The 25,619-nt window shown below is 39.5% G+C and overlaps 1 protein-coding gene across 8 annotated transcripts in view; it reads right to left on the minus strand.

Annotated features, from left to right (window-relative positions):
* The window catches only part of LOC119659327 (mucin-16-like), a 273,395-nt gene that overhangs the window by 91,420 nt on the left and 156,356 nt on the right, over positions 1-25,619 (minus strand). For 7 of the 8 annotated variants that reach the window (XM_038067360.1, XM_038067361.1, XM_038067366.1 and 4 more), the window contains 4 exons: positions 13,574-13,779; positions 1,395-1,574; positions 1,143-1,308; positions 414-1,055 (listed from right to left, as the gene is read on the minus strand). In XM_038067360.1, coding sequence (XP_037923288.1) covers positions 414-1,055; positions 1,143-1,308; positions 1,395-1,574; positions 13,574-13,779 — 1,194 coding nt within the window. Of the gene's footprint in view, positions 1-413; positions 1,056-1,142; positions 1,309-1,394; positions 1,575-7,341; positions 7,716-13,573; positions 13,780-25,619 lie in introns of those variants that run through there. The other variant, XM_038067369.1, reaches the window with a different exon arrangement.

Consider the following 25,619-nt stretch of genomic DNA (forward strand, 5'->3'; position numbering starts at 1 on the left):
GGCTACTTTTTACTACCAAGGTAAGAGTCGGATTTAATCAGTGACTGCTTAAATACGATGTGGTCCAATAGTTTGTCTAATGTATTTACAGATGAGAGGAGGTGTGTTTCAGAGTTCCTAGCTTGAAACCTTAATACGGAAGGGATTCGGAGTCAAAGGGAGGCCAACTTACAGGAATCTTGTCAGGTTGTTATCATATTTCGTCAAAGAGAGATGCTTTCTTCAATTGTCTTTCAGTGCAAAAATCCCGGATTCAAAATTAGACCCCTTTAAGTGTTAGGCGAAATATGATAACAAACTCTCTATTTTTTACACAAGCACAGCAGGACTTTTCTCTAAGAAACCAAATGCCAAATGTAAGTAAAAAGAGGCAAAAAATGATTTATGAACAACTTCTAAAATTTACCACCTACCTGAGCTAGCGGTTGATGAGGAGGTAAGTTCCGACTCAGGTATGTCCTTAGTACTGATATAAATTGGGTGTTTCTGTGCTGATCGCATCCTTGAAGCTTGCGATTCATTGATATTTTCCTTCATGTGTGACTTTCTACCCCATTCCTTTGACCTTGACAGATTATTCTGTAGCTGCTGAGTATCCACGAGCGAGTTAATAGCTTCATCTGTATGAAAGTGCCCATTGTGCTTTGGAAGATCGTGCTCTAAATCATCACCAAGCACAAAGTTATTTTTGGTTTCAGTATACAAGGTATCACCATCTGGAATCGATGATGTTGATATAAGACTAGTTTGTTCCAACAGTTCATCGAAAATCCCGATTGGGCTTTTTCCTCCGATTATATTTCTGTTCTGTATCAAGGCATTGGGTGGATTGTCCTCGATTTCATCGATATTGTTATCTCCACATTCGGAACCTGCTTCCGAGAGGTCACTTAGTTCGTCTGCCGTTTTATCTCCGATCTGGGTTTTTACATCCTCTTTTGGACATGGCACCAACATACCCACGGCAGCGGGTGATTCGTGACCTGGTCGCTTCTTCTTGAACAACCAGTTCCCTTCCCAGGTGTTACCAAAGTGATCTTCACTTGGGATGTTGTCTGCAAAGAAAATTTTAAATCAGAAATAAAATATGTAGAATGTCTAGTCCTTTTTAACGGACAAAATATTCATCACACCTTCCCTACCTTCAACTGATGAATCCGAATCGATCGAGAAATCTGGAAGGGGAACATTGTGTTTTGCCAGATATTTACTGAGCATTGACGAATCATTTTGGTCTCCGCGGTTTAAGATATCTGAGAATAAATTTGAACCAGAATCACTTCGAGAGAAATCGTTACATCGGCTGATCTGAAAGAGTATAAAGAAAAGAATTACTGGTCTTTCTGTTATGCAACTGTACTTCAAATTTTAGATAGAAAATTGATATTATTTACATTGGTTGGTGGATCCGTAATACTGCAATCACTTTCGGGCTCAATTGAACTACTGGATACTGAACCACTTTGCACTTTTCGGCCGATAAGGGCATTGTGATTTTTATCCAAATCCGAACAGTCAGTAGCTGCGTCTTTGATCTTATCAAATTTCTGCTCATAATTGTATGAATCAACAATCTGAAAAAGAAGAGAAAATAAGTTTTAATTTAAGTTTCAATGAGGATTTCTTATAAATTTAGATATGTTATGGTTTTCACAGTTTTGAAGCAGTGGTCTTTGGTCCGTTACTACTGTACGCGAAGCTGTGGGTGAATAGTGGAGGGGGCTGTCTACATGTACTCAAGTGGGACGAACAGATCGGATCCGAGTTTGCAAGGGACTCATCTGAAGTGGCTCTTCCCAACAAGTTTCCCCGGAGGTTATCTGGCACTATTGAAACCGAGATGGCCCTCCGAGAGCATACATATGTATGGGAATGCGTTCCTGGATTATTTGCAGTTGGCACCTTGTGGGAGTTTCATTTTGGTTGTGCCCATTATCGAACGTAGAGTTCCTTGTGGTCTCGAGCTTACCTCTTAATTGCAGCAGATGTGTTAGAGATGCTTTGCAACCACTGGTATGTATGCTGACCCTGTACTCAGTATAAATCGGTACTGGCGTCCCACTCACAGCGAAGCTCTGCTTGATTCAAATCAATCCGTATCCGAAGAGGACTGTGGGATTATGTCTACAAGGCAGGTACTCATTTTAATTCCGAGAGTTTTTTCTCTCATACTCTCTGAGAAGTTAACATTTTTCTTGTATGGTTGTGATAAAAGTTTTTTCGGGGCCCGGAAAATTAATATCATCAGATGGGCCGTATCATTATCACCCTGGGCCCAGTTTCCAGGTGTAGGGTATCATTTCTGTCCCCAGTGTTATTATAAACAAATCATTTAAAAAATTTGGTTAGCTTTCGTGTCAATACTGAAGGAAACAACAGAACAAGTTGAACGGAAAATTCAATGTCCAGGTTATGATCGATATCCTGCAAGAACGACTTATCAAGTGTAAGACTTATTATAATATCCCCTAAAATTGCCAACTATATGGCCATTGTATAAAACTTTGCCTTCCGCCAATGTTCACAGATTATTTGGAATAAATTTCATGAAGTCCAGTTTCCCACCACATTGGTCGTTCACCAACTGCTTTCCTGTAACCAGTTCTCTGTCAGTAGAAGTGGCTTGAATTGCATCCTGAGTGACGTATAAGAACACCATGCTTCTTTTCACCAGAGAACCACCGTACTCAGATTACTGAATAATCGATCCTTCAAGTCAAGTAGAATCAGTCCGCAATTTGCTTGGCAAGCTGCCGCATGAAAGAGACTTGCCTGCTCCTCGCTATAATTTTGAACGTCCAATTCGAGCTTATCTGCTTATGTCTCATTCGGAATTGCGCGATTTTGCCAGCAACTTCGGACTTCGCAGGGATTTAGCCAGCAAATTATCGTTTTAATCACCAACTCAAACATGCGTTCGCCGTTGAATTCTTAGCAACTTATACAAGTCTATTTGGGTCATAGCTGGGATGAGGAAGTCACTAATGCTATATCTTGTGATTGTGATGATTTTTGCGGATGGTTTGGATTCGACACTTAGCTAAATTGAATTCCATCCAAATATCGTGACTAAACATGTAACATATTAACTTTAAGCGCCAGGGATAGCTTAGACGATGATCAGTACAATCTTAAAGCTTGATTTCGCCTAAGCATATTAACCATGTTAGTTTGCCCCTAGCAGGCCATGTCCTACATCATTTGATCATCATCAACGGCGCAACAACCGGTATCCAGTCTAGGCCTGCCTTAATAAGGAACTCCAGACACTCTGGTTGCGCCGGGGTCCACCAATTCGATATCCCTAAAAGCTGTCTGGCGTCCCGACCTACGCCATCGCTCCATCTCAGGCAGGGTCTGCCTCGTCTTCTTTTTCTACCATAGATATTGCCCTTATAGACTTTCCGGCCTGGATCATCCTCACCCATACGAATTAAGTGACCCGCCCACCGTAACCTATTGATCCGGATTTTATCCACAACCAGACGGTCATGGTATCGCTCATAAATTTCGTCCATATGTAGGCTACGAAGTTGTCCATCCTCATGTAGGAGCCTAAAAATTCTTCGGAGTTCGCAATTTTTCTTGCTAAGGACCCAGATCTCCCGCGCCGCCTGCTCGATCTGGATGAAGGCAATTTTAACGTCTCGGGTCATTCTTTCCATGCTGTCGATATCGTCAGCATAGGCCAGTAGTTGGGTGGACTTAAAGAGGATCGTACCTCTTGCATTTACCTCAGCATTACGGATCACTTTCTCGAGGGCCAGGACGCATGATAGGGCATCCCCTTGCCGTAGACCGTTGTTGATGTTGAATGGTCCTAAGAGTGAGCTTGTTGCTTTTATCTGGCCTCACACATTGGTCAGGGTCAGCCTAATCAGTCTTATCAATTTCGTCGGGATACCGAATTCTCTAATGGCCGTGTACAGTTTCACCCTGGTTTTGCTATCATAGGCGGCTTTAAAGTCGATAGAAAATGATGCAACTGGTGTCCGTATTCCAACAGTTTTCCATCGCTTGCCGCAGAGAGAAAATCTGATCTATTGTTGATTCGCTTTCCCACACATTGAGCATAAGTTGATGAACCGCTTGGGTAGTTGGTTCCCTCCATATTTAACCAATTCGGCTGTAATTCCTTCGGCTCCTGGCTGATGAATTGCACGAACTGTTTCTTCTATGCTTGGTGGGGCAGCATTTGTCCGTTGTCTTCAAATTAGCGGGACCTCCAACTCGCCGATATTTATGTTGTTTAGCAGTTCATCAAAATACTTAACCCATCGCTTCAATATCTCCATTCTGTCGGAAATCAGATTTCCCTCTTTGTCTCGGCAGGATGAGCATCGAGGTGTATAAGACTTCATCCTGCTGACTTGTTGGTAAAACGTCTGCGCTGGGTGTGGTTGCTCCCGGTACTTTTCGAGATCACAGACCTCTTGGCTCTCCCAGGCTTCCTTTCTCAGCCTGTGAAATTGTTTCTCCGCTCGATGAAGTTCATGATAAATCTCTGCGCGTGCCCGCGTTCTTTGAGAATGTAACGTTACTCGGTATGCAGCATTCTCCCGTTTCGTTGCTAGCTTTCATTAATCGTCGAACCAGCCGTTTCGACTCTTTTTGCGGCTGGGGCTGGTTATGTTTATGTCCGTATCAATGACGACGCTCTTGGTTGTGAAGATCATTTGTTGATGCTTCATCTCCAGGACATCTGTTATCAGTTATTGCTGCATCCTTTTCCCTCTTAAAGGTGTTGCGGAGGGTTTTGTTGAGGATGGCTACAGTGTTAACTCTCACCTGGTTGTCAGAGGGGAGTCTGGGTGGTGTTATTATTCGAGCTGGGAGCACTATGGCAACGAGATAGTGATGCGAGTCTATATTGGCCCCCCTATATATTCTGACATGCATCATGGCTGAGAGGTGGCGGCGATGAATGAACACGTGGTCAATTTGGTTGAAAGTGGTCCTGACTGTAGAGGGGCAGGTATGTTTGTTGACCGCTTTCCGCGCAGACTAGGTACTTCCTGCAACCATTTCGTGCGATGTTGCTAACTGAATAATCCGCAGTCCGTTATCACTGGTATCCCTATGTAAGCTATGGGATAAAACGTATCCTCTGAATACGGGCTCCGTCCCTACTTGACTGCCGCGTAGGAGGTATTTTTCTTCAACTCTGCAGTCTCCTCTGTAGGGGCGTGAACATTTATGGGGCTTATATTTCTAAATGTGCCTTTCCTTTATGTTTTCAGAGCCGAAAACAGCAGGTGTCATTTTTTTGTTGAATAAGAAACCTACTTCGAGCACATGGTTTACTGGGTGGCCACTTTAATATATGGTGTAGTGGCTTCTCTCCAGGAAACTGGTCCCTGGCCAATGCATTTCCTGCAACGTTGTTACATCAGTTTTATATTGGGACAGGGTATCGGCTAGTTGCTTGGCAGCTCCTTCTCCTTCGTTCCATGAGAAAATGCGCAACTCGTTACTATGCTCTCGTTGCCAGGTTCGTTGATGTGTTGTCAGTCCAGTCCGAGGCTCCTTTTGTGGCTTCGTAACAAGTTGTTTTCTGTGTGTTGCTAGCCTTATCCAACCCCCAACCTGGAGGACCAGTTGCTGAAATTTGTCCTGTTTTTAGGCGCGGGAGACTCGCCTTCATCCTTCTCCGTCTGCAGTTTTTCAGGAAGAACTCCCAGCGATCACCACGTGAAGATGGAGATAGGCTTTGGTAATAGAGCTGTTAGTGTTGGTTCAGCAGGCATTTCCCAGGTTTCATGCTCCATCGTGGGTATCAACTAATGTTTCGTCCTGGGACCTATACTACCCTTTGATCGAACGATTGGAGGAGAAAAGCCATCTACTCATTGGATGGATACGATATGTGGATAATGTTCTCACTGTTATCAATAGAGACGAACTGGTAGACAGCCTGAAATGATTAACTTCGTTGCATAATGGGGCGAAGTTCACCGTGGAAGCGTAGAATGATAAATAGCTCCCCTTGTTGAGCCACATATCATCGACAACCGAGGCTTATTAGAATTTAATGTCTGCCGAGAACCCTCAAACACTAGGTTAACGATCATGAATAATTCCAACCATTGCTTCGCGTACAAAGTGACGCAATACCACAACATGATAAGCATAATGTCTCCTTGCTCACGAGACAACTTTGTGATCGGGAGCCTAACTCCATCCCAGAAGCAGTCAGGAGAGCAGATCCAAAGCCTCTGCGATTGGATCCATTTAAAACGGAAAGAAGAAACGGATTGAAAGAAAACGCCAAACAACCCTGTACGACCAGAAAGACAGACTGCACGTTAAAAGGAGAATGGCTATTATCTACTCATCCACAACCCACAAACTAAAAAGGGTTTATGGTAGGATGGGGATGAGATTGGTTCTTAGCAGCGCCAGAAAATAACTCCTCCTTGTCCTTCTGTTCTGTTTGCGGTTTGTCCTATATAGGGCAGATGGAAAGGCTGGTAGGTACGACTTTGGAAGACACTTAAAGAAGGCTGGGGTAGCTGCTAAGATAGGGGAGGATGAAAACGTGGCATATTTTGCATGAAGCATGAAGCCCTTGATACCTCTAGGAACGACCTAACTGTGTTGAAGAAAGGGACACCAGGAAGCTAGACACACGAAACTTAATTTTAAAATTAGTCGAGGATTAAAAGATTGAACAACAATCTTGGTAATGGATTGCTTAAAAGATTGTTAACCTAAATACAACTTCTCTTTTCCTTTCGTGCATATAATACCCTTGGATGCTGGCGGCTACCAAAATTAGGACTTATTTTGTAAGGAATCAGTTGAAAACACACTGAAAACCCAGGCAAGTAGTCTGCAAGGCACCGTAGTGTCAAATTGAGAACACTCGTTTGTGAAACACTCAATGCTAAGTTTCTCAACGAACTTTAAAGGACTTAATGTGAAGGTAATATTTTGGAATTTCGTATTGTGGACATGTCATGAAGGGCCCGAAATCAATCTTCATGAATCCAAGGTTTTCTTCCCAAAGAATGCTAGGAAGACAGAAGGAAGCTTTTGAAAGTTTTGTGCCAATTTTGGTAAAGATTTGAAGATATTTGCCAATTCGATGCTAATTGTTGATCGATTGGATCAGATCTTTCTTCAATATTTTTCAGCTTTATTACACAATCTTAATTATTTAGATTAAAAAAATACGAGTATATGCATATATATTGTTTGTAGACTACCACTTTAGCCACTTTCATATACGAATTTCAGGATATCGTCCTAAATCCTGGAGTGCATAGGTGCCTTTTTTTCACATTTGACATGTTATGTAATGATGCAAACCCTTTTCCCAGCAAAAAGAATTGTACTCACGTTATCCATTTTGTGTCAATCCTAATCCATTTCAGAGATTACAATTCAGCTTGAACACTCTGGAACTAGTCCGAAAGCTTTCAACTCCTAACTACTAGTATTTCCACTTCTAGTTCACTTTACAATTTCTTTAATCACTTTTCCATTTCGGATATCATTTTAATTACAAAATTATTCGTTTTTCTACACACTAAGATTCCTAAGATTGTCTGTCAATTATGACGTTGTCGTTTTCGTTACAATAACTCCTACGATAAATCTTTTTTTTCACTTCCTAGTACGATTTCTGAGTATTGGAAGGAGTTCTCTCCTCTCGACGTTATCCTTGAATAATTCGAACGGCGCTTGGCATTTTACGTGTGAGACAGTTTGAAAGTCAACCGCAAACTAATTTTTTCATAAGACGAATGCCATGCGAAGAGAGGCGCTCTATAATCAGATGCAGTAAGGTGAAGCCATACATTTGCTTTCTACCTTTGGTTAAAATAGCAAAATAAAAATATAATGTGATGCTTTTTCCATTTGCGCTTTGTCTAGAGGAACCAAAACAGGCGCCACACATATGACATACTAATTTTTTGTATCCAGAGGTGGCGGTCTTTATTTGAAGTAGCTTTAATTGAAATGCAATAATATTTAGGTCTCAGATGAGGACCTAGAAAGACAAAAGACAAAGTCCTCGTCTAATCGATTACAACCTACATCTCTCTCTGCAATATCATATTCCTCAATATATCAAAGGAGTTGAGGATTAGTTGCAACCACTCTTTAATACTCTTTTGCTGTTCACTGGTGGATCAATCGATGGTTGCTGACGAAGCTTGAAATATTGTGTAATCGCATTCCGGTGGGCGAAGTCTAGTGAAATCTGCGCGCAATATTTCAAAAGTTTTTAAGAATGTCAAGAAACGAGCTTCACTTTGTATGGTTTAGCGCCCAGCACTGAAGCTGGACGTCACGTTTTTGAAATAATACAACCCTTCATAGTAGCAGAATACAAGGAGGTCATGCCAACAATTTAATCAGTTCAGTTCCATACACAACTGCTAGACGGTTTCGTTGCTCTCCTAGTTGCGTTTCCATTTCCGTATTTTCCTATTGATTGTTATTGATTTGCTTTGAGTTTGCTCTTGTCTTACCCATTCGCTGCAAATTGCATTAGAGTGCATTTGAATGTGAAATTGGATCAGTAAGATGGCAAGAAACTGGAATTTTCCTTTTTGAACTGTAAGATGTGTAGGAGTTGTTATGTATGACACGCTTTTGTGTTTCTAATTAGTGCTTCCTGCCCAGAAGTGGGGAATTGTTATGAGAATAAGACAAGCTTGTTTATTTTACAATGGATGGTTTCTAATCGGGGCATACTACTTAAAAGTGCGTTCAAGGGAATACAGGAAATGGTTAACGAATTGGAATGAAAAATATGTCGATAGCAATGTAAATAGTATGGTTTGTAAATCAATCGTGTATTGTACCTGATTTTTCGTAATCATGACTAAGCTGTACATGAAAGATGGGTAATACGTATTCAAATATGTTGGCGTTCAGGACTTGGAATTATGCGCAGACTATTCTCGTCTCTAAACGGAACGAAACTATTCTGCTTCCTGATATGTGCAAGCCAATCTCAATAGCACTAAATTCGCCTTTGCTGTTTTGCCATGAACAACAAAATATTTCGTCGCGGGATGGGCATAGCTTTAGCCTTTTCCTTCGTCCATCGATTGCATTAGCAACCGCGCTTTTTTCGCCTCATCTGCCTCTCTTAATCTGCGCTGAATCCGCCCTCAGCTGGTTGCATGCCAGCTCTCTTGGCATGCAAGCATTTTTCCAATTATATTTTCCGGTGCTAGTTTTCCTCCCAATGTCTCCTCTATACTATGCTTTTCCTCAGCGAATCTAGGACAATGGAAGAAAACATGCTCCGGGTCCTCCGGAATATCGTCGCAGCTGGTACAGTTGGATGAGCTGTCTAGTTTAAACCTATAGAGGTATTTATGGTAACCACCATGTCCCGTGAGAAACTGTGTGAGATCATAGTTTATCTCAACATGCGTTCTCCGCGTCCATACCTTGATGCTGGGATTCAATCTGTGGGTCCATCGACCCTTTGTTGCCTGCTCATACCGTTGCTGCCACCTGCTTAAGGATTCCTCGCTTTCGGTGTTTTTCATTTACCGATCAGAGGAAGAATCGGCCAAAATGTCGATCAGCATCATTCCGGCTACTGCATAGGCCGCTTCGTCCGAGATGGTTCTATAACCACAACACACTCTTAGGGCAGCCTTTCTATATACTGCGCTCATCTATTGAGCATTGCATGTGGTATGCAGTGCAATTGACCAAATTGGCGCTGCGTAAGGTAGTATAGAACTTACCACTCTAGCTATAAGTAGTCTATAAGTGCATTGCGGGCCTCCAATATTTGGCATCACCCTTGCCGGGGCCATACTAACATTGACGTCTTGGTGTAAACATTTTGTAAGTGCTGCTTGAAATTGAACCTCGCACTCATCATCACTCCAAGGTATTTAATTGCTGGCTTTGAAGTGATGATATGCTTCCTCATTCTGTTACGAGCAGTGGCTTCTTACGCTGCTTCATGATAAGCACCGCCTCTGTTTTACCCTCCGCGAGTGTAAGACCTGCACCTTTCAGTCACTTATTTTTAGCAGTGATTGCTTCGGATGAATACAATTGCACATGCCCCAGATATTTTGTAACAATAATCACCACTATATCATCCGCGTAACCTATTATTGTTACCCCGCTAGTAACTGGAACATTGAGGACATCGTTATACATGATGTTTCAGAATAGCGGTCCCAGCACAGAGCCCTGTGGAACACTCGCGGAGACAATGTGTTCTTTGATTCCATTGTCTGTCCCGTACCAGAGCTTTCTATCTGTTAAGTAGCGCAGTTAAGTAACTTGGTACATCAATCGCCGCCAATGACCTCCCTATAAGGTTCCAATTGGCAGAGTTGAACGCATTTTCACGTCAAGGGTAATCACAGCACAATGCTTTTATTTATTTAGTGCCATCCGTTGCATGCATCGCATTTTCAGCTAAACCAGTGATCGTTTGATGGCGTCGACCGTTGATCTGGCCGTGCGGAAGCCGAATTATCGTAGATTATTCTCTCCAACATTTCCCCATAGTGTCTAATAGGCCTGTAGGCCTGTAGGAAGATGGTTTACCAGAAGATTTATCAGGTTTAAGCAACAACACCAACCTTTGTTTTTTCTGTGTCTCAGGAAACATCCCATCCGCCAAGCATGCTTCAAACAATTCTACGAATATGTTTGGTCTATGAACACTTACGGATACAATCAGTGACATCTTTTTATGTCGAATTCAGTTTTAGGCGACAACACCATCCTTTGTTTTTTCTAAGTCTCAGGAAAGATCCCATCCGCCAAGCGTGCTTCAAACAACTCTACGAATATGTCTGGCCTCGACTTGACGGCCAGCTTAACGGCTTTGTTTGGTATGCCGTCGAGGCCAGGCGCTTTCTCCATTATTTCTTCCTTCGTTACTGGGGGTATTACAGCAACATATGGTAAATGCCATTGCTCTCTGAGCCGCTCGTCTCGTTCGATGGCACACCGACCGAAGATCACACAATTCACTATTCCACCAGCAGTTGGGCCGTCTGCTGGGAAACGTATAAAGTCCCGGCATCGATGAGTTCCATGCCTTCGCAATACACTTCGTGATATGGAGGGTTCTTTCCCACCTTGTATACTGTTCTGCTCCAACCACACATCTATGTCCGTCTGCCTGTCTGTCTTTCTGTCCGTCACACGCATTTTGCTCGGAGACAGTTATGGCGATTGACACCAAATTTGGTGGAAAGGTGGGAACTATGAACACTCACGTATACAGTCAGTTACATCCTTTTATGTCGAATTCAAAGGGGGGTGGTGGTTCAGTAAAGCCTTCAATGTAGCTACGGACCCCACGCCCTTTTAAGTAGTTGCTGAGTGTTCAGAGGTCAATTGGATTGCAGTAAATGCCACAAGAGCAGAGATCCCCAAGAAACTTCAGGAACTTGAATGAGCGCGGAAAGTATGTTATATGTATGCCTACAACGTGGTGCTCTTGCGGATATGGAGGAATGGAGGTTATTAGAGTGGGTAAAAGTTACTCACACTGGTTCAACTTCCGCCAATATCTCCTTCTTCGTTAAATCGATTGACTTTCGAAGATGTTGTTTATATTCCGAAAGGAGCTGTCAATATCATTTTGAAAGGTATTTTGGGTCCGGTCAGGTAGTGCCAAAACAATTTATTTGATTTTTAATTAATTAATTTTCTCGCTAAACACTCGAAGCATATCGTTCAACAACCACTACATTCAATATATGAAAAGCGAAAAACGAAAATATTTACTCCTTCTCTTTCCATGTAACCTTACATCATCACTACGCGTCGCGTTCATTATTTCAATAAACAATCCAAAGCCACCCACCTTAAGCTTGAGGTCTACACTGGACACATTCGCTGAGTTATTTGAAGCATGCATATCTCAGAGGATATTGTCCACATAGGCAAGTCGCTTAAACTGAGGGAACTATCCTCTCATAGATACTATAAGGAAAATGATTGCTTTTATTTCCAGGATGGGTTCCGTAAAACTAGATCAGATCAGCTTAATTTCTGGCTTGGCCGAAAAATGGAGTACTAGCAAATATTGCGTGGCGGGAACCCTTGGCGACGATGGATGTTCCTAGCTATCTGGCTACTATTTTCTATAGTTACTTATAAGAAAGTAGGCTCTGGTACATTGCTGGATCCAAGAAGTACATTATCTCTGTCTGTGTTTTACAGAGCTATGTGAGCCCAGTGCAGAGCCTTGTGGTGCTGTGGGATATTTATGTAAAACAATGATGGTGGTTGCGAAACATCTAGATGATACCAAGTTATGCTGGTACGAAGTAACCGGTGCCGTTAGAGAGCGTTGATGCTTGCATAGGGAAAACTCAAACATTCCTCTTGGGGTGTTTCTAAATGTTGAATGTTACTCAGTGAACGAGTTGAAGCCTATGAATGAAATCGTTAGGCTTCCATTGTTGAACCAATTGTGAATTATTTGGGGCGCAGTTTTAAATCTTTCTGCGACGCATTGTGTAAGAATGATTTATGTACATTTAATGCACTGGAGACATCCGAAATGAGGATATCCGCGATCGTTATGGGGAGAGGCGTCTTCGATGGTATGCTCACGTAATTTGCGCTAATGAAAATTCACTTGCCAAGATTGGTTTGAACAACGAAGTCGATGGTAAACGACCAAAAGGCAGGCCGAACAACGATGGCTTGATATGCTGGGTGGGATCCAGATCTGGCATTTGATAGAGCGATGATTTGTTTTTTTTAGATCTCTAGTGACCATGCTTCAAACTAAACAAATTTAGACCTCTTTTGAGGCACTTTGCGTAACTTCAACTTCCGTGATTGCTTTAGTATTTGGACCAGTTGAATGAATCTGAGTATTAAGTTTGTCGTTCCTTTATCATTTGTGAATGTTTATTCATAACTTTAAAATGATTCTACGATACATTAAGATAAATTAAAATATTACAAAGTCTTAATGGTGTTTCCCCGAAGTCCCTAAAATTTAGCAGCGTCTGCAATTCGATTAGTTACTAGGTAGATTGTCCAGAGTTCTGGCTCTGACTTTCAGTAGATAGAATATGTCCGGAACAGTTGGCCTATCGCCAGATTTTTTGAACATAGTTGCATTAAGCTCATCAATGGATTAATGTTTTATGAGAAAACAAATCAGGAAATCTCTTGCTCAGTTAGCCTTTCCGCTGGGGTGTTTACATTCATCAAATTTGTACTTAGTAGAAATTTCTTTCCCAAATGAAATAGTTTTCTGAAATCATAGGTTCAATTTCTTTGTCAGGGTAAACCGTAAGGATTTCAATGACAAAACCGTAGTTCATTTATTTGTTCGTTAAAAGTACTCGTAACTTGCATGAGCTAGTTTAGCATTTTGACAAGTAACTCTTCCTACATTGCCGTATTGAATGAGTGTCGCTACCATTTTCCGTAGGAAGCACTGGGACCACTTTGGTAAATGGAATTAGGTGGCCAATTAAACAAGCCTGAAACAATTTTTAAGTATGAAACTGAAAAACTTGGTAGAAAGCAACACAATTTCGATAGTTTTACTTTAACATAATTTTTTATTATAATCAGAAGAAAAATGAATAAGCCTTACCTTATTTAACACAGCTGTTGCTAATAGTTCTTGGTACTTTTTCGGATCGAAAAAGGGCAAGTTCTGGTCATACGTTGGACCCGGAGTTAAAGGTTCATTTGTAAAATCTGGTAACCGTAATGTATCATTGATGATTTTCTCTATGAAACGTTTCAATTTTAATTGTGATATTCCTGGTGCTTCTCCATTTTCCCAGGTTGGTAAATCTGCAAAGAATGGGATGAAAATTGTGAGTTCTTGGCATTTCCATTGGACTTTTTTTTATTGAATTTTGAGTGCTCCAAAAAATAATAGCGATTTTTGTAAGTAGCAGCGATTAAGGATATTGAAGTGCATTCAAACATTTTATTACATTTTGTTAGTAGATAGTCACAAAACGTACATAAAATTAAGAATTGAAGAATTCATTGCGCGTTCGGAATGATGAAGTGGTATGAATTTTAACATGTATCATATTTTCGTAGTCCTTGCTGAAACACTGAGAGAAGTTTCCGAATTGGTACTTTCGAGCAAAGTACCTATGAATGGCTTTTCTTACTTACGTGCGATGATGGAATTAGCAGTGACAAAATTCTAAAGCTGATAAGCAGTTATCAGTACCAAATAAAAGCATTAGCAGAAAAAAGTTAAAAATCCCAAGATTAATCTTGAATTAAACATGAATCACTGCTTTTTTTACCTGGTAATTAGCAGTGAAATAAATCTATCAATGAATCACATGATAATCGACTAATTGTCAAAAATAATTTATTTATATTCGAATTTGTTTGGCAGCAATTAATTCATGAGGTCATACAAATTCGCAGTCATTAAAAAATGGCTCTGTGATAATAAACTAAGGATAAAACTGCTAATTCTTAATGGATACACTAGAAAAATATTTACTCTTACGACGGAGATTTTGATTCAACAGAATATTTTAATTTTTTGCTTCAATTTGTCTCGTGGTCTTTTAATTTGTACAGAAACTCCTGGAAGTTCACCATCCGGCAGAATGGGTGAGAGAAGTGGTAGGAGGAGAGTTACTTCAACATGCAAGGGCTGCAAGGTGAACTGGAATACTGCGAAAGTGGTTGTTACTTATGAGGTGAGAGCTGCTATACTGTCCTTTAAAAATTTCAAAGCACCTAGTATGGATAGCATTTATCCAGCAAATACTAAAAGAGGGTATGGAAAACTTAGAGCGATTGCTAAGAAATTTTTTATTTTTCTAACAAGTCTAGCTTTGGGCTATGTGCCTACCGCTTGGCAGAAGGTTAAGGTAGTTTTCATATCGAAGCATGGGAAAGATGACTATTTCAGTCGAAAGAGCTTCAAACAGATCAGCTTGACTTCATTCTTACTGAAAGGTATGGACAGACTTGTTGAGCGTCACATTCGTGGGAAGGCACTTAGGCCACACCCACTTAATGAAAACCAAGTCCTTCGAGTCTGCTCCTCATTCTTTGGTTATAAAGACAGAGGAGCAACTTTGAAGGGTGAGTACGCTATAGGGGACATTGAAGGGGCGTTTGACTGTGCGCCTTTCCAAAAACTTCGTGTTACCGCCAAAGCGCATGGCGTTGATGATGCTTTAATTTAGTGGATTCATGCTATGCTGTGTGCCCAAGTGGGTGTTAATCGCTACTAAACAGCAGAAGCAACGAAGGATTGCCCCCAAGGAGCTGTGCTGTCACCACTTCTGTGGGCTATGGTGATCGACTCACTATTATGCGAACTGCAAAATTTACCAATACATGCTCAAGCTTATGCTGATGACGTGGCTGTGCTTGCTGTTGATCGGGATCTTGGAACGGTGTGTAGAAATATACACCGTGCCGTTGATCTGATAGACAGTTGGTGTTTCAGGTATGGATTTTTAGTTAATCCTAATAAAATCACAATGGTATTATTCACAAAAGGGATCAAGGCGAGACAAAAAAGTTTTCACCGTAAACTAGCCGCACTGCAAAGAACTGTGTGTCTGGGTATTATCGGTGCTAAGAGCACGGCATCCGGCGCAGCTCTAAATGCATTACTCAATTTGCAGCCCCAGGATATATTTGTTCGAAGCACTGCAATGAGAATAGCTCATAGACTAATTCGATTGGGTCTATGGGGAAACTATGGATGTGAGGGGTACACAGCATTGGAAGAGTTACTGGGAGTACTGAATCCTTCCGATGTTCGTGTCCCCATACATCTGTTTGGTGGAAGAAATGAAGTTAGTAGAGAGAACTGGCAAGTCCCAGAGGAATGCGTGGCGGAATATACGGAAATTTTCTACACCGATGGCTCAAAAACAGAACAGGGTTTTAGAGCCGGAGTCTATCTCTGGAATAAAAACGAGAAGTGGGATTTTTTTGGGGTAGAATATGCAACGGTTTTTTAAGCCGAAGTATATGCGATGGTAAGGGCGGCAAGCTGAGTGATTGACGAGCGGTTGAAGGGCAGGCACATCGCAATCTGCAGTGATAGCCAGGCTGAATTGAGGACGTTGGGTAGTCCTTTGATCACCTCGAAAATCGTTCAGGAATGCAGAAACCGTTTGAGCTCTATTTCTAGATTCAATGTGGTGGAACTACTCTGGGTACCTGCTCACTGTGGCGTAGAGGGAAATGAAATGTCGGATGCTTAAGCAAAAGAGGACCGGAACCAGCAATTGGAGTACCAGTAGCATTGGCTAAGCCCGTCTTCAAAAACTGGGAACAAGCTTCCAAAAATGACAGGTGGCATAGCCTAAATGCTGCTAGATATACCAAACTTTTCCTGGCCATACCAGAATGCTGGGCGAATAGCAAAGGCAATAGAACCTGCCATGCGGTAATAGAGACAAAGATATTCAGTTTAATCAGGGGCATAACATGCTATGATGCGTTTGAAATGAGTACATCCGAGATCGATATGGGGGGGCAGTCGTTGTAGTATTTTCGATATTCTAGCTCGCACTGATGAGTACTGACTAGCTAATATTAGTTTGAATGCCAAATTTACTAATAAATTGCAAAATACCGCCCAGATCAGCACTGGTTTGATGCGCTTGGGAGTTTTTCTACTCTATCCGAACTAGAGCTATTTTCGAGAAAAGTGGTGAAGACGAGGTGACCTTGCTACCAAATGGGAAAAAGGCTAAAGAAGGAGAAGAAGAAGAAAAATCCACTTTAAGATACTGAAAATTTACTATTAGGTCCACTCCAGGCGTCAAATATAAAAAAAAATGCAATTATTGGGTGTGTTGGATTCTAAATATGGGCGCCCAATGTGGGGTTATTTATAATAGAGTTTCTTTAATAGAGAAACTCTCGGATCAGTTATCAGTTTGATGACGATATATGACATATTTTTCCGGAACGTTTAAATTAATTGTTTTTTCATCCTTTTCTAGCTCCATAATTAAAATGGTGTGATAAGGGTATCCTATACCCTTTCAATTTTCGCTGCAACAGCAAGTTAAATAAATCCCAATGAGTGCAGCAAGCTAAGACCGGACCTATGGAAATGAAAGAACGAGGTATTTTTTATTCTATTTTGGGAAAAGGAGACTGCAGTTGACAATACAGTCTAGATGTAAATGTCCTGCTTCCATGACTTTGCATCATTTCAATTGAAATAACGCTAGTTTGTTAATCGCATAGAAAGCTTGAAGGACCTTGACATGAAGCCATGCAAGAAGCAAACTGAATGCCTTTGATGGCTATAATGAAGCGTCTGACGCATCTCCTTCTTCGTCAGTTAAGGCTAATGTGCTCGCTATGTGACCATTATCAAATGGCCTCGCAGTCCATATTCATCGAAAATAACCAACAACGCTAAGAAAGTTACGAATGTCACGGTCGATGATAGTACATTCAGTGAACATCGATTCTAACTTTTAGCACCAGAAGCTGATAAAGAACGATTACTAAAGCTGAATCTCCTCCGATTTACCTTCATGAGAATAGCAGTAAAATTTTGGTGGACAAATTACAATCAACACTTGGGAGAAACACAGTTTCCATATTATTCCAATCAAAGAGGGAGAAATCAATGAGGCGAAAATACAAATCTATTCTGAGGATGGATTTAGAAAGATAACTAAAGATTTCGCTAAGGAAAAACGACAATACTACATAGACCGGCTTAAGAGCTGCAAAGGCCTGTGTGTTGTGATCAAGGGCATTGAATCGGAAGTTGATTCCAATGAAATAAAACTCGAATTTACTGAAACAGGATATGTAGTGAAATCAGTCAGCGTGATAATGAATCAAAACAGAATACTGCAACCCTTATTTAAAGTTGAGTTGGGAAGTGAGCAAATTGGGAAAAGAGAATTTCAGAAGACATACAATTTTCGCTACAGGACGTTCACAGTGGAAGACCCACATAAACGCAATGTTCCTGTTCAGTGCATGAATTGCCTAGAATTTGGCCACACTAAGTCATATTGTACACTTCCTAGTGTGTGCGTAATATGTGGAGAATTCCATAAAATAGTTCTATGCACGAAAAATAAAAGAAAGGAGGAAAGAAAGTGCAGTAAGTGTGGACAAAACGATACTGCCAATTACAGAGGATGTAACGTATATGATGGCCGCCTGAAGTAAATCACGTTGCCTGTGCAAAAATGGGAACAACAACATATGTACTCCGTGGCTGAAACACAAACTCTAGCTAGCTCCGTTAACTTAGTAGCCTAATTAATTGGTCCTGGAGTGCGATTCGCTAATATGGAGAAAAACCAAGGCCAAAATGAACCTTTCGCTGACAGTTTGAAGCAAGAACTATCTCCGAGTATTGATGCCTTGTCGAATAATCAGAAACAGTTCATGAATGCTATCAATAGCTCAGAGGGAGGACAGCAATTTTGTTTTAACTCCAGCTCAAATACTATCATCAGGAAGTAACCAAAAGGGAACAAATATACCGGGGCTGGAGATTTCAATGTAAAGCATACCCACAGGGTTCAAGGTTAGTCCCTCCCAAAGGTAAAGAACTGTACGAGGCAGTTTTAAGCAGCAAATTTGACCACATGGCAACAGGTCAACCTATTTACTGGTCGACAAAACAGCAAACAAAATTCCAGACTTTGGGGTCTCAAAAGGAATTTCTCGCTAATGTACAATAGCGCAAACAATTTAGGACTATTATCAGACCACTTTACCGTAATTATCAAGGTGCAAAATAAGCTTACAATAACCCTTAACCTGGACTGACGAACAAATCCACGGCGAAGGTTCAAAAAGGAATAGTGTTCCGTTGGACGTTTGATTAAGGAGTAAATCCGGCATCGATGAAGCACCTCAGCATTTCAACAAAATGTCACTGGAAGCCACCTTTATAGCAACACCAAATATTTCGAAGAGAGCCGAATTCAAAGAAGTATATTCGTTGAGAATGTTTATGTTTTTGGGGGATGAAAGACGAGCACGAAAGGAATGGTTCCAGCTATTATACATACTTTATTCATGTTCAAACAGCTGCTAGTAAAAGCTTTCAAATTGCTGTACTATATCTCAATGCGATCTGAGAATCGGATATTTCCCAAGTTATTGGGAGAATGCAATCAAAAGAATGATTCCAAAACCTGAAAAGGTTGCCACGAAAGTCAAATCGTATAGACCGATAAGCATTCTTCTGACAGTATCGAAAGCATTCGAAAAACTACTACTCCAGAAACTATGTCCTAGCAGAGAGAAATGTTATATTTGATCAGAAATAAGCAATACCTTCGAAAGCAGAAGATACTGTACAGCAGTATTTCTAGATGTGGCTCAAGTATTCGACAAGGTTTGGCATGCAAGTCTTATTAATAAAATCAAACTTCAAACTTAGTTTCCATAATCAGTTAGTATCGTATTTAACGAAGCGGATATTCCAGGTGAAATGCAAGGATATTCTCAGTAAACAACATAAGAACAGAGCAGTAGTTAATCAAGGGTGGGGGGTCCTACCTGGGGCGGGTAAACCACCACTGCTACCCTTGTTGACTACATCGCAATCACACGCAGACACAAAGCTTCTTTGTAAGTGGAATGGCATTTAAGGGAGGTAGAAAACTGGCTTCAGATGTGGAGGATGAAAGTTAACTAATCGAAGTGTATACAAGTAACTTTCACTTTGCGAAAAGGAAATCGACCTCCACAACATCGTTATACCCCAATCGGATCAGGCTAAAAACCTGGGGATACGCATTGATAGAAGACTCACCTCGAAACAGCATAAAGAGGCGAAAAATCAACAACTTAAACTTAACTTCAAAATTTTTTTGTGGATGCTTTACAAAAATCACAAAAAATTCTCTGAACTCTAAGTTGTTGATCTACAAATCGGTGCTTAAGCCTATGTGGATTAATGGGATTCAATTTTGGGGCTCCGCCATACAATCTAATATGAATCTGCTTCAGTGGTCTCAGTCTAAAATTCTGAGAAGTGTATGTGACTTAATGACTTAGAGACCAAGACAATGGTATAAGAATTAAAACGAAATTTTTCCCTGCGACTTCCCATTCACGTGAGCTTACTTTGTTGTGGTATTGACGAATTGATATGTTATGATGACGTCAGACACGTTTAAGACTTCTTGAAATTCACACAAAATGTAGTAGCTTCACTTTCTACAACTTCCTTAGTAATAGTTGGATTACCTTCAAACTTCAAAGTTATGCCTTATGTTATCTCCTATATCTGTGTCAAATTTTGTAGTTCTAGCATGAATTTAATTGGGTGTCTGGCAAAATTTCTAAAATATACTAATATATTATTATTAACTTTATTTGTGCAGATATCCGAGCAGGATGTATTTGGAGGCCTTGATTTCATTTAGATACACCACTGTGATTTTTTTTGCGGATTTTTCGGTTGGATAGGTACTGAGAACGCGACCTGTTACACTTTTTGGGGGTCATATTTTAAGCCTCTACTCCCCTAAGTTTCACCCGAGATCAAATATGGGACCAGTTTTGAAAAGTACTGATTGAGCCCTTTCATTTCATACCTCAAATGGTCACATTCTGTTAAAAAAATTTTGCACCATCCATTCGCATGTGTGGGGAGCCCCCTTAACCTTAACACAAAATGGCGTCACTTACTATATGTACAGGGAACAACAGAGCACCCGCTCTCACTAATTTTCGTGACAATCGGTCTAGCCGTTTCCGAATAAATCGGGTGTGACAGACAGATGGACAGACAGACATCGACTCGATTCTAATAAAGTTTTGTTTTACACAAAACCTTAAAAAGAATATAGTTTAATGATTAAACAGAAAATTTTCGGCAGTGACATGGGATTATGTTAATAAAAGACCAATTTTAAGAACTCAAATATGTTTGAAGCTCCTAATGTGTGGCTGGAGTCGAATAATAAACATTTATTGCAACAAAAAAAAAAATATATTGAGGTATAATAAGTTCGCAATTAATTTAATATTACAATAATAAATTATCCACCGTAAGGACTTCCATGTATTAATTTCATTTCCAATAAATTTTCACGGTTTTGATAAATTGCAAAATTAAATGATTTCGGTAACCAGATGCACACTTAAATTACGAATTTCGTACTTATATCTATATCCCAAAAATATGAATGATGCAATCATGATATCAAAATTACTTAAATATAATCAACTATTACAAAAATTTAGTTTAAAATAACGTAATATTATTATATCAGGCCTAGTAGCATCCAATTATGTATTATACATACAAATTTGTTATCTTGTTGATAAATTTCTCGTAAAAAAAATCACCCATCCATGAAGAAAATTTCAGATAAAAATTTAACAGCAAATTCATGTGTATGCATATATGACGAAACAAGTAACCGATTGGGCTTATAACAATGACTAGCGAGAAAAAAATGTGTTTTTTTGGAAGATAAGAACATGTTAAGGTTAAGCGCTCATGAAGTGGATACATCGTTCAAGGATGACACGGTCATCACGTTCAATTGGTTTTTGTTAGATCAATATTGAACTCGAAAAAAAAATGAACCGTTCAATAGGTTAAGTGCAGATTCATTGAAGATTAATCCATTTCGAAAGTGCTAAAAAATTAGATGAAGTACGTACTCAGTAATGGATAGGAATAAAATTGATGTCAAGATGAGTTGTTTACATTAGGGGTGAATGCAAATGTTGAATGCTGGGACGGGGCATGGGATGGTATGATCTCGGACACATATTAACAATTTTTATTGCATAGAAATCAATTTGATATGTTCAATTGGTCAATTCTTTATTTTGTGTATTGAAAAGCTTTCTAAAAGGTTAATTGTTGTGCTGTGAAGTATGTCGTGCTTCAAAAACAAGAGTCAACGCCCCGTTGGAAAAGGAAAGTGAACATAATCATTTGTTAGTTATTTGCACGAAATCAACAAAAAAGTAAACAAAGAAATGTAACAAAAAGCTTTTCCGTTGATTTTTATTGGTCTCACCCACCACCCTCAACGATAAGAGAGAAATAATGTTTTTTCCCCATTTTGGTTGATATTTCTGATATTCGAACATTTTTGTATTAACGTCCCAAGAGAAGGAAATTGTACATAGTCCTTCAGATATTAACAAAAGATAAAAGTACGTATTCCCAGAAATACTAAAAGCTGAGACAGATTTTCGAATGAAATGGTGAATTACTCAAACAATCCCGTGCAATTGGTAATAGAGAAGTAATTTAGCAACAAAATCTGCATTTTGGCGTTAATAGTTATGACGCAACATGGGTTTGACTGTCAGAAAAATATTTGGCTTTTCCAAACAAAAGGCTGGAAAATTATTTGGATTTTTCAATAAATCCAGATACATTGTTGCATTCGTTAAATTCGTGCATGTATGTTGAGAGTATTGCATCCAACTTTCTCTTTCATTCATAATACAAAACAATCTAAAATCATTTTTTTGTAAGATAGATAAAATAGGTAGCAATGAACAACCTGCAATTATTTTCCTACAATTACCTTATGAGATAATTTGACCTTCAAAATATTTCATAACAACATTAGTTAACCTAGACACAGGTCAATTTTACAAATTGAAACCATCACTTTCTTTTGAACATGCTGTGATAAGAATTTTATCCAAAACAATTGGTACGTATGGTAGATGATATTGAAAATGAAAAGTACTCATTAATACGAGTGTGTGCAATAGCAGCAAATGTACGAGTATACGTTCAAAACAATTAATACCAAATTTATTTTGATGCATGAACGCACGTAGATATATTTGATTTGTCTGTATGGCATATAAAGAGGTAGATGATGTAAACAGTCGCTGTCTTCATACTCTTTATTCTCTTCTTGATAATTTGTTGATAAAACCTCTATCTACTCTCTTTTGGCAGGTGTTTGAGCGAAAGAAAACATACATGGGTTGAACAAACAATTGAAAAGTAGCTAGATATCTGTTTTTGCTATTTTTTTTATTTTAGTATTCATATGCTTTCAAGGAAACCAATTCTGTACGAATATAATGTTGAAAATAAAATAAAATTTATTACTGAAATAAGGTAAACCTTTACTACGTGTATGTAGTAAAGATAAAAGCATGAGATGGATGTTCTTGGATTGATAATATTACGACAACATTTTTTCCATTTCAATGACCAAAAAGATGAAAGAGATAATAACATTTTAGATTATGTGATGATATTTAATTTTAGATTGCGTGATGTTGATATTCACAGAATAAATAAAATAAAATGTTATTTATTCTATTTGGATTTACCAGATAATTATTTCAGAAGATAAAGAAAAGATAGCATTTTTTTTCAATATTGGTTGTAAGCATATGACTAGGGATTTTTTTAGACAAATGGAAAATACTGGGTTTTTCACTAAACGAACAAGTTGTTTATAAGTTTTAAACAATTGGGGGTTTACTGCTATAAGAGCTGTCCTTTTAATCTTTATCAAGATGAGTTTGGACGATACTTGGCTTCAACCCGTGATGGAAAATACAATTTTAATGATTGTAATGAATTGTATAATTTTGAAAAGTTCATAACTTCATAATCCTCGTTGGCAGTTCAAACGAACGTAAAATCAAATCAAATACACATTACTATTACTTTTACTGTTCTTGTTGCAATATAGCGATAAATTCGTTTTACACTTTGGTGTTAACAGTGTACACTTTGCCTTGGGATAAGCTGGCTTGTTTGGCCTGTCTAAAGTTGTCTGCTTCGCGTTAAAACACCATCTATAAAATTAGTATTAGTATAAAGATATGCAGCTTATTTATTTTTAGTATTGTAAACAAAGAACGACTTCATAATGCATTACTCCTCTAAAGATCCAAAGACCTCGAATTCAGGCCTATTGACGTGCTTTAATCGGCACTGGTGACCCATAGAAACTCCCCTGCTATCCCCCTCTTGGAATGCCGGCGGACGTACCTTTCGAATCCGTAGGCTTTAAGATTGAACTCCTCTTTACAGTAAGAAAGGATTCTGAGAGTAATATCATACTGTTACCTCATAATATAGTATCACGGAGATTTGCTTGTTGATGTATTTCTTTAGCAGAGTTCATGTTAAACGTAATGATCCGGAAGTCATCCTGCGACACCTTTGTGAATGCAAAATCAGCAATGGGTATGTTGGCATTATTTAGGTAGGTGCTGTTGTTAGTTCTTGACGGGAAATAACAAGGTATCTGTCTGTTGACATCTCGGCAACTATCTCATATGCGTTTATGGGTCGTTCGTATTGGCTCGTTTTTTTGTCTCTTTGATTCTTATCTTCATGAAATGTGTTCTCGCAGTGCTTATAGCGACAAGATCAATAAATGAACCAAAGAATGTATCTTTACTTTCGCCGCTAGGATTTGACTAAACTTACAGATGCCGATATCTCTTGCCTTCTTTATGAAACAGGTAGCGGCGATACGTTCTTTGCTGCTATCCTGCAAAGCAAGGAAACTGTCCTGGTCATTATTTGGTGTAAGGCCTACCGATGGTACTTGTTGCGATCGCAGGCATCACGGTTAACAAAAGATCCTGGTGCTTACTTCAGCTACTTCTTGTTTGAGTTGTGGCGAGCTATATCAATTATGATGGGAGATCAACGACTGCTCATCGGTTGTTGAAAACCATTAAAAGGAATTCGTACTAAAATGACTTAAGAGGAGAGTTAGTGAGAAACGGTTGGTTTCTTGGAATTTCTAGTGTTCATCAATTCTTGAGGAGCAGTAATGGGACGAAATTTCTATATTCAACTGCGATATCGGTATACCTTTTAATTTTTTTTACCTTATGTCTTTGATGGAGTCGAAACTTTTAAACTTACATCTAATATTTTTCTTTTGAATTTTTGGCAATGTGATATGTATCTTTATGTTAGTTTAGGTTAAGTTGAAAGAGTGGTAGGAGGCGTCACAAGCACATGTCAAGTATTCTAAACCTTTAATAAGTTCGTTTAAATACCCATTACACGGTTTCTTCACTGCAGTATCTTCCAGAGGCAGAGGGAGCAGATCCTATGTGGAAAAAACCTTTTCGGGGTATCTTCGTCTGCCATATATAGCTGAGACCAGTACCCACCATTTTTCCGACGTTCTAGTTTAGCGAGAAATATACCATTGAAAGCCCTATTAAGGCTCTCATGGCCCCCTTCTTAAACAATGAAAATTCTGCCTTAGAAGTGTCGGGTTCTTCTGTAAAGTGTTTCGCCTGTAGGCAGAATTCAAATTTCTCTATTCGACTGTGTGAAATTTCGCTACTTCACCCTTCAGAGTATACTAGACTAAATACTGGGTCTGGTCCATCATTCCGAATCCAGATCCTTGGTGAGCCAGTCTGCTATCCTCCTCATTTTCAGTAATGTTCAAGTGCCCTGGTATATCAGCAGTGTTTAATTTAGTCAGTCAAGTTTAAACAGCAGCTCCACATCAACAGGCCAGAGCATTGCTACTTAATGCTCATACCGCTTCTTGATTGTCTACACCGATTGCATTTAGGCCCTGGTTGTAACCGTTGAGAAAACTGATCAGTAAATTTTTTAACACTCTATAAAAGATAACTTGGACCAATTATGTCTGGCTAAATATAAACGAAAATATACCTTAAATTTTTCCCTGATCGGAAAATAA

This window comes from Hermetia illucens, chromosome 6 (assembly GCF_905115235.1).
Source record: "Hermetia illucens chromosome 6, iHerIll2.2.curated.20191125, whole genome shotgun sequence".
Classification (NCBI taxonomy): domain Eukaryota; kingdom Metazoa; phylum Arthropoda; class Insecta; order Diptera; family Stratiomyidae; genus Hermetia; species Hermetia illucens.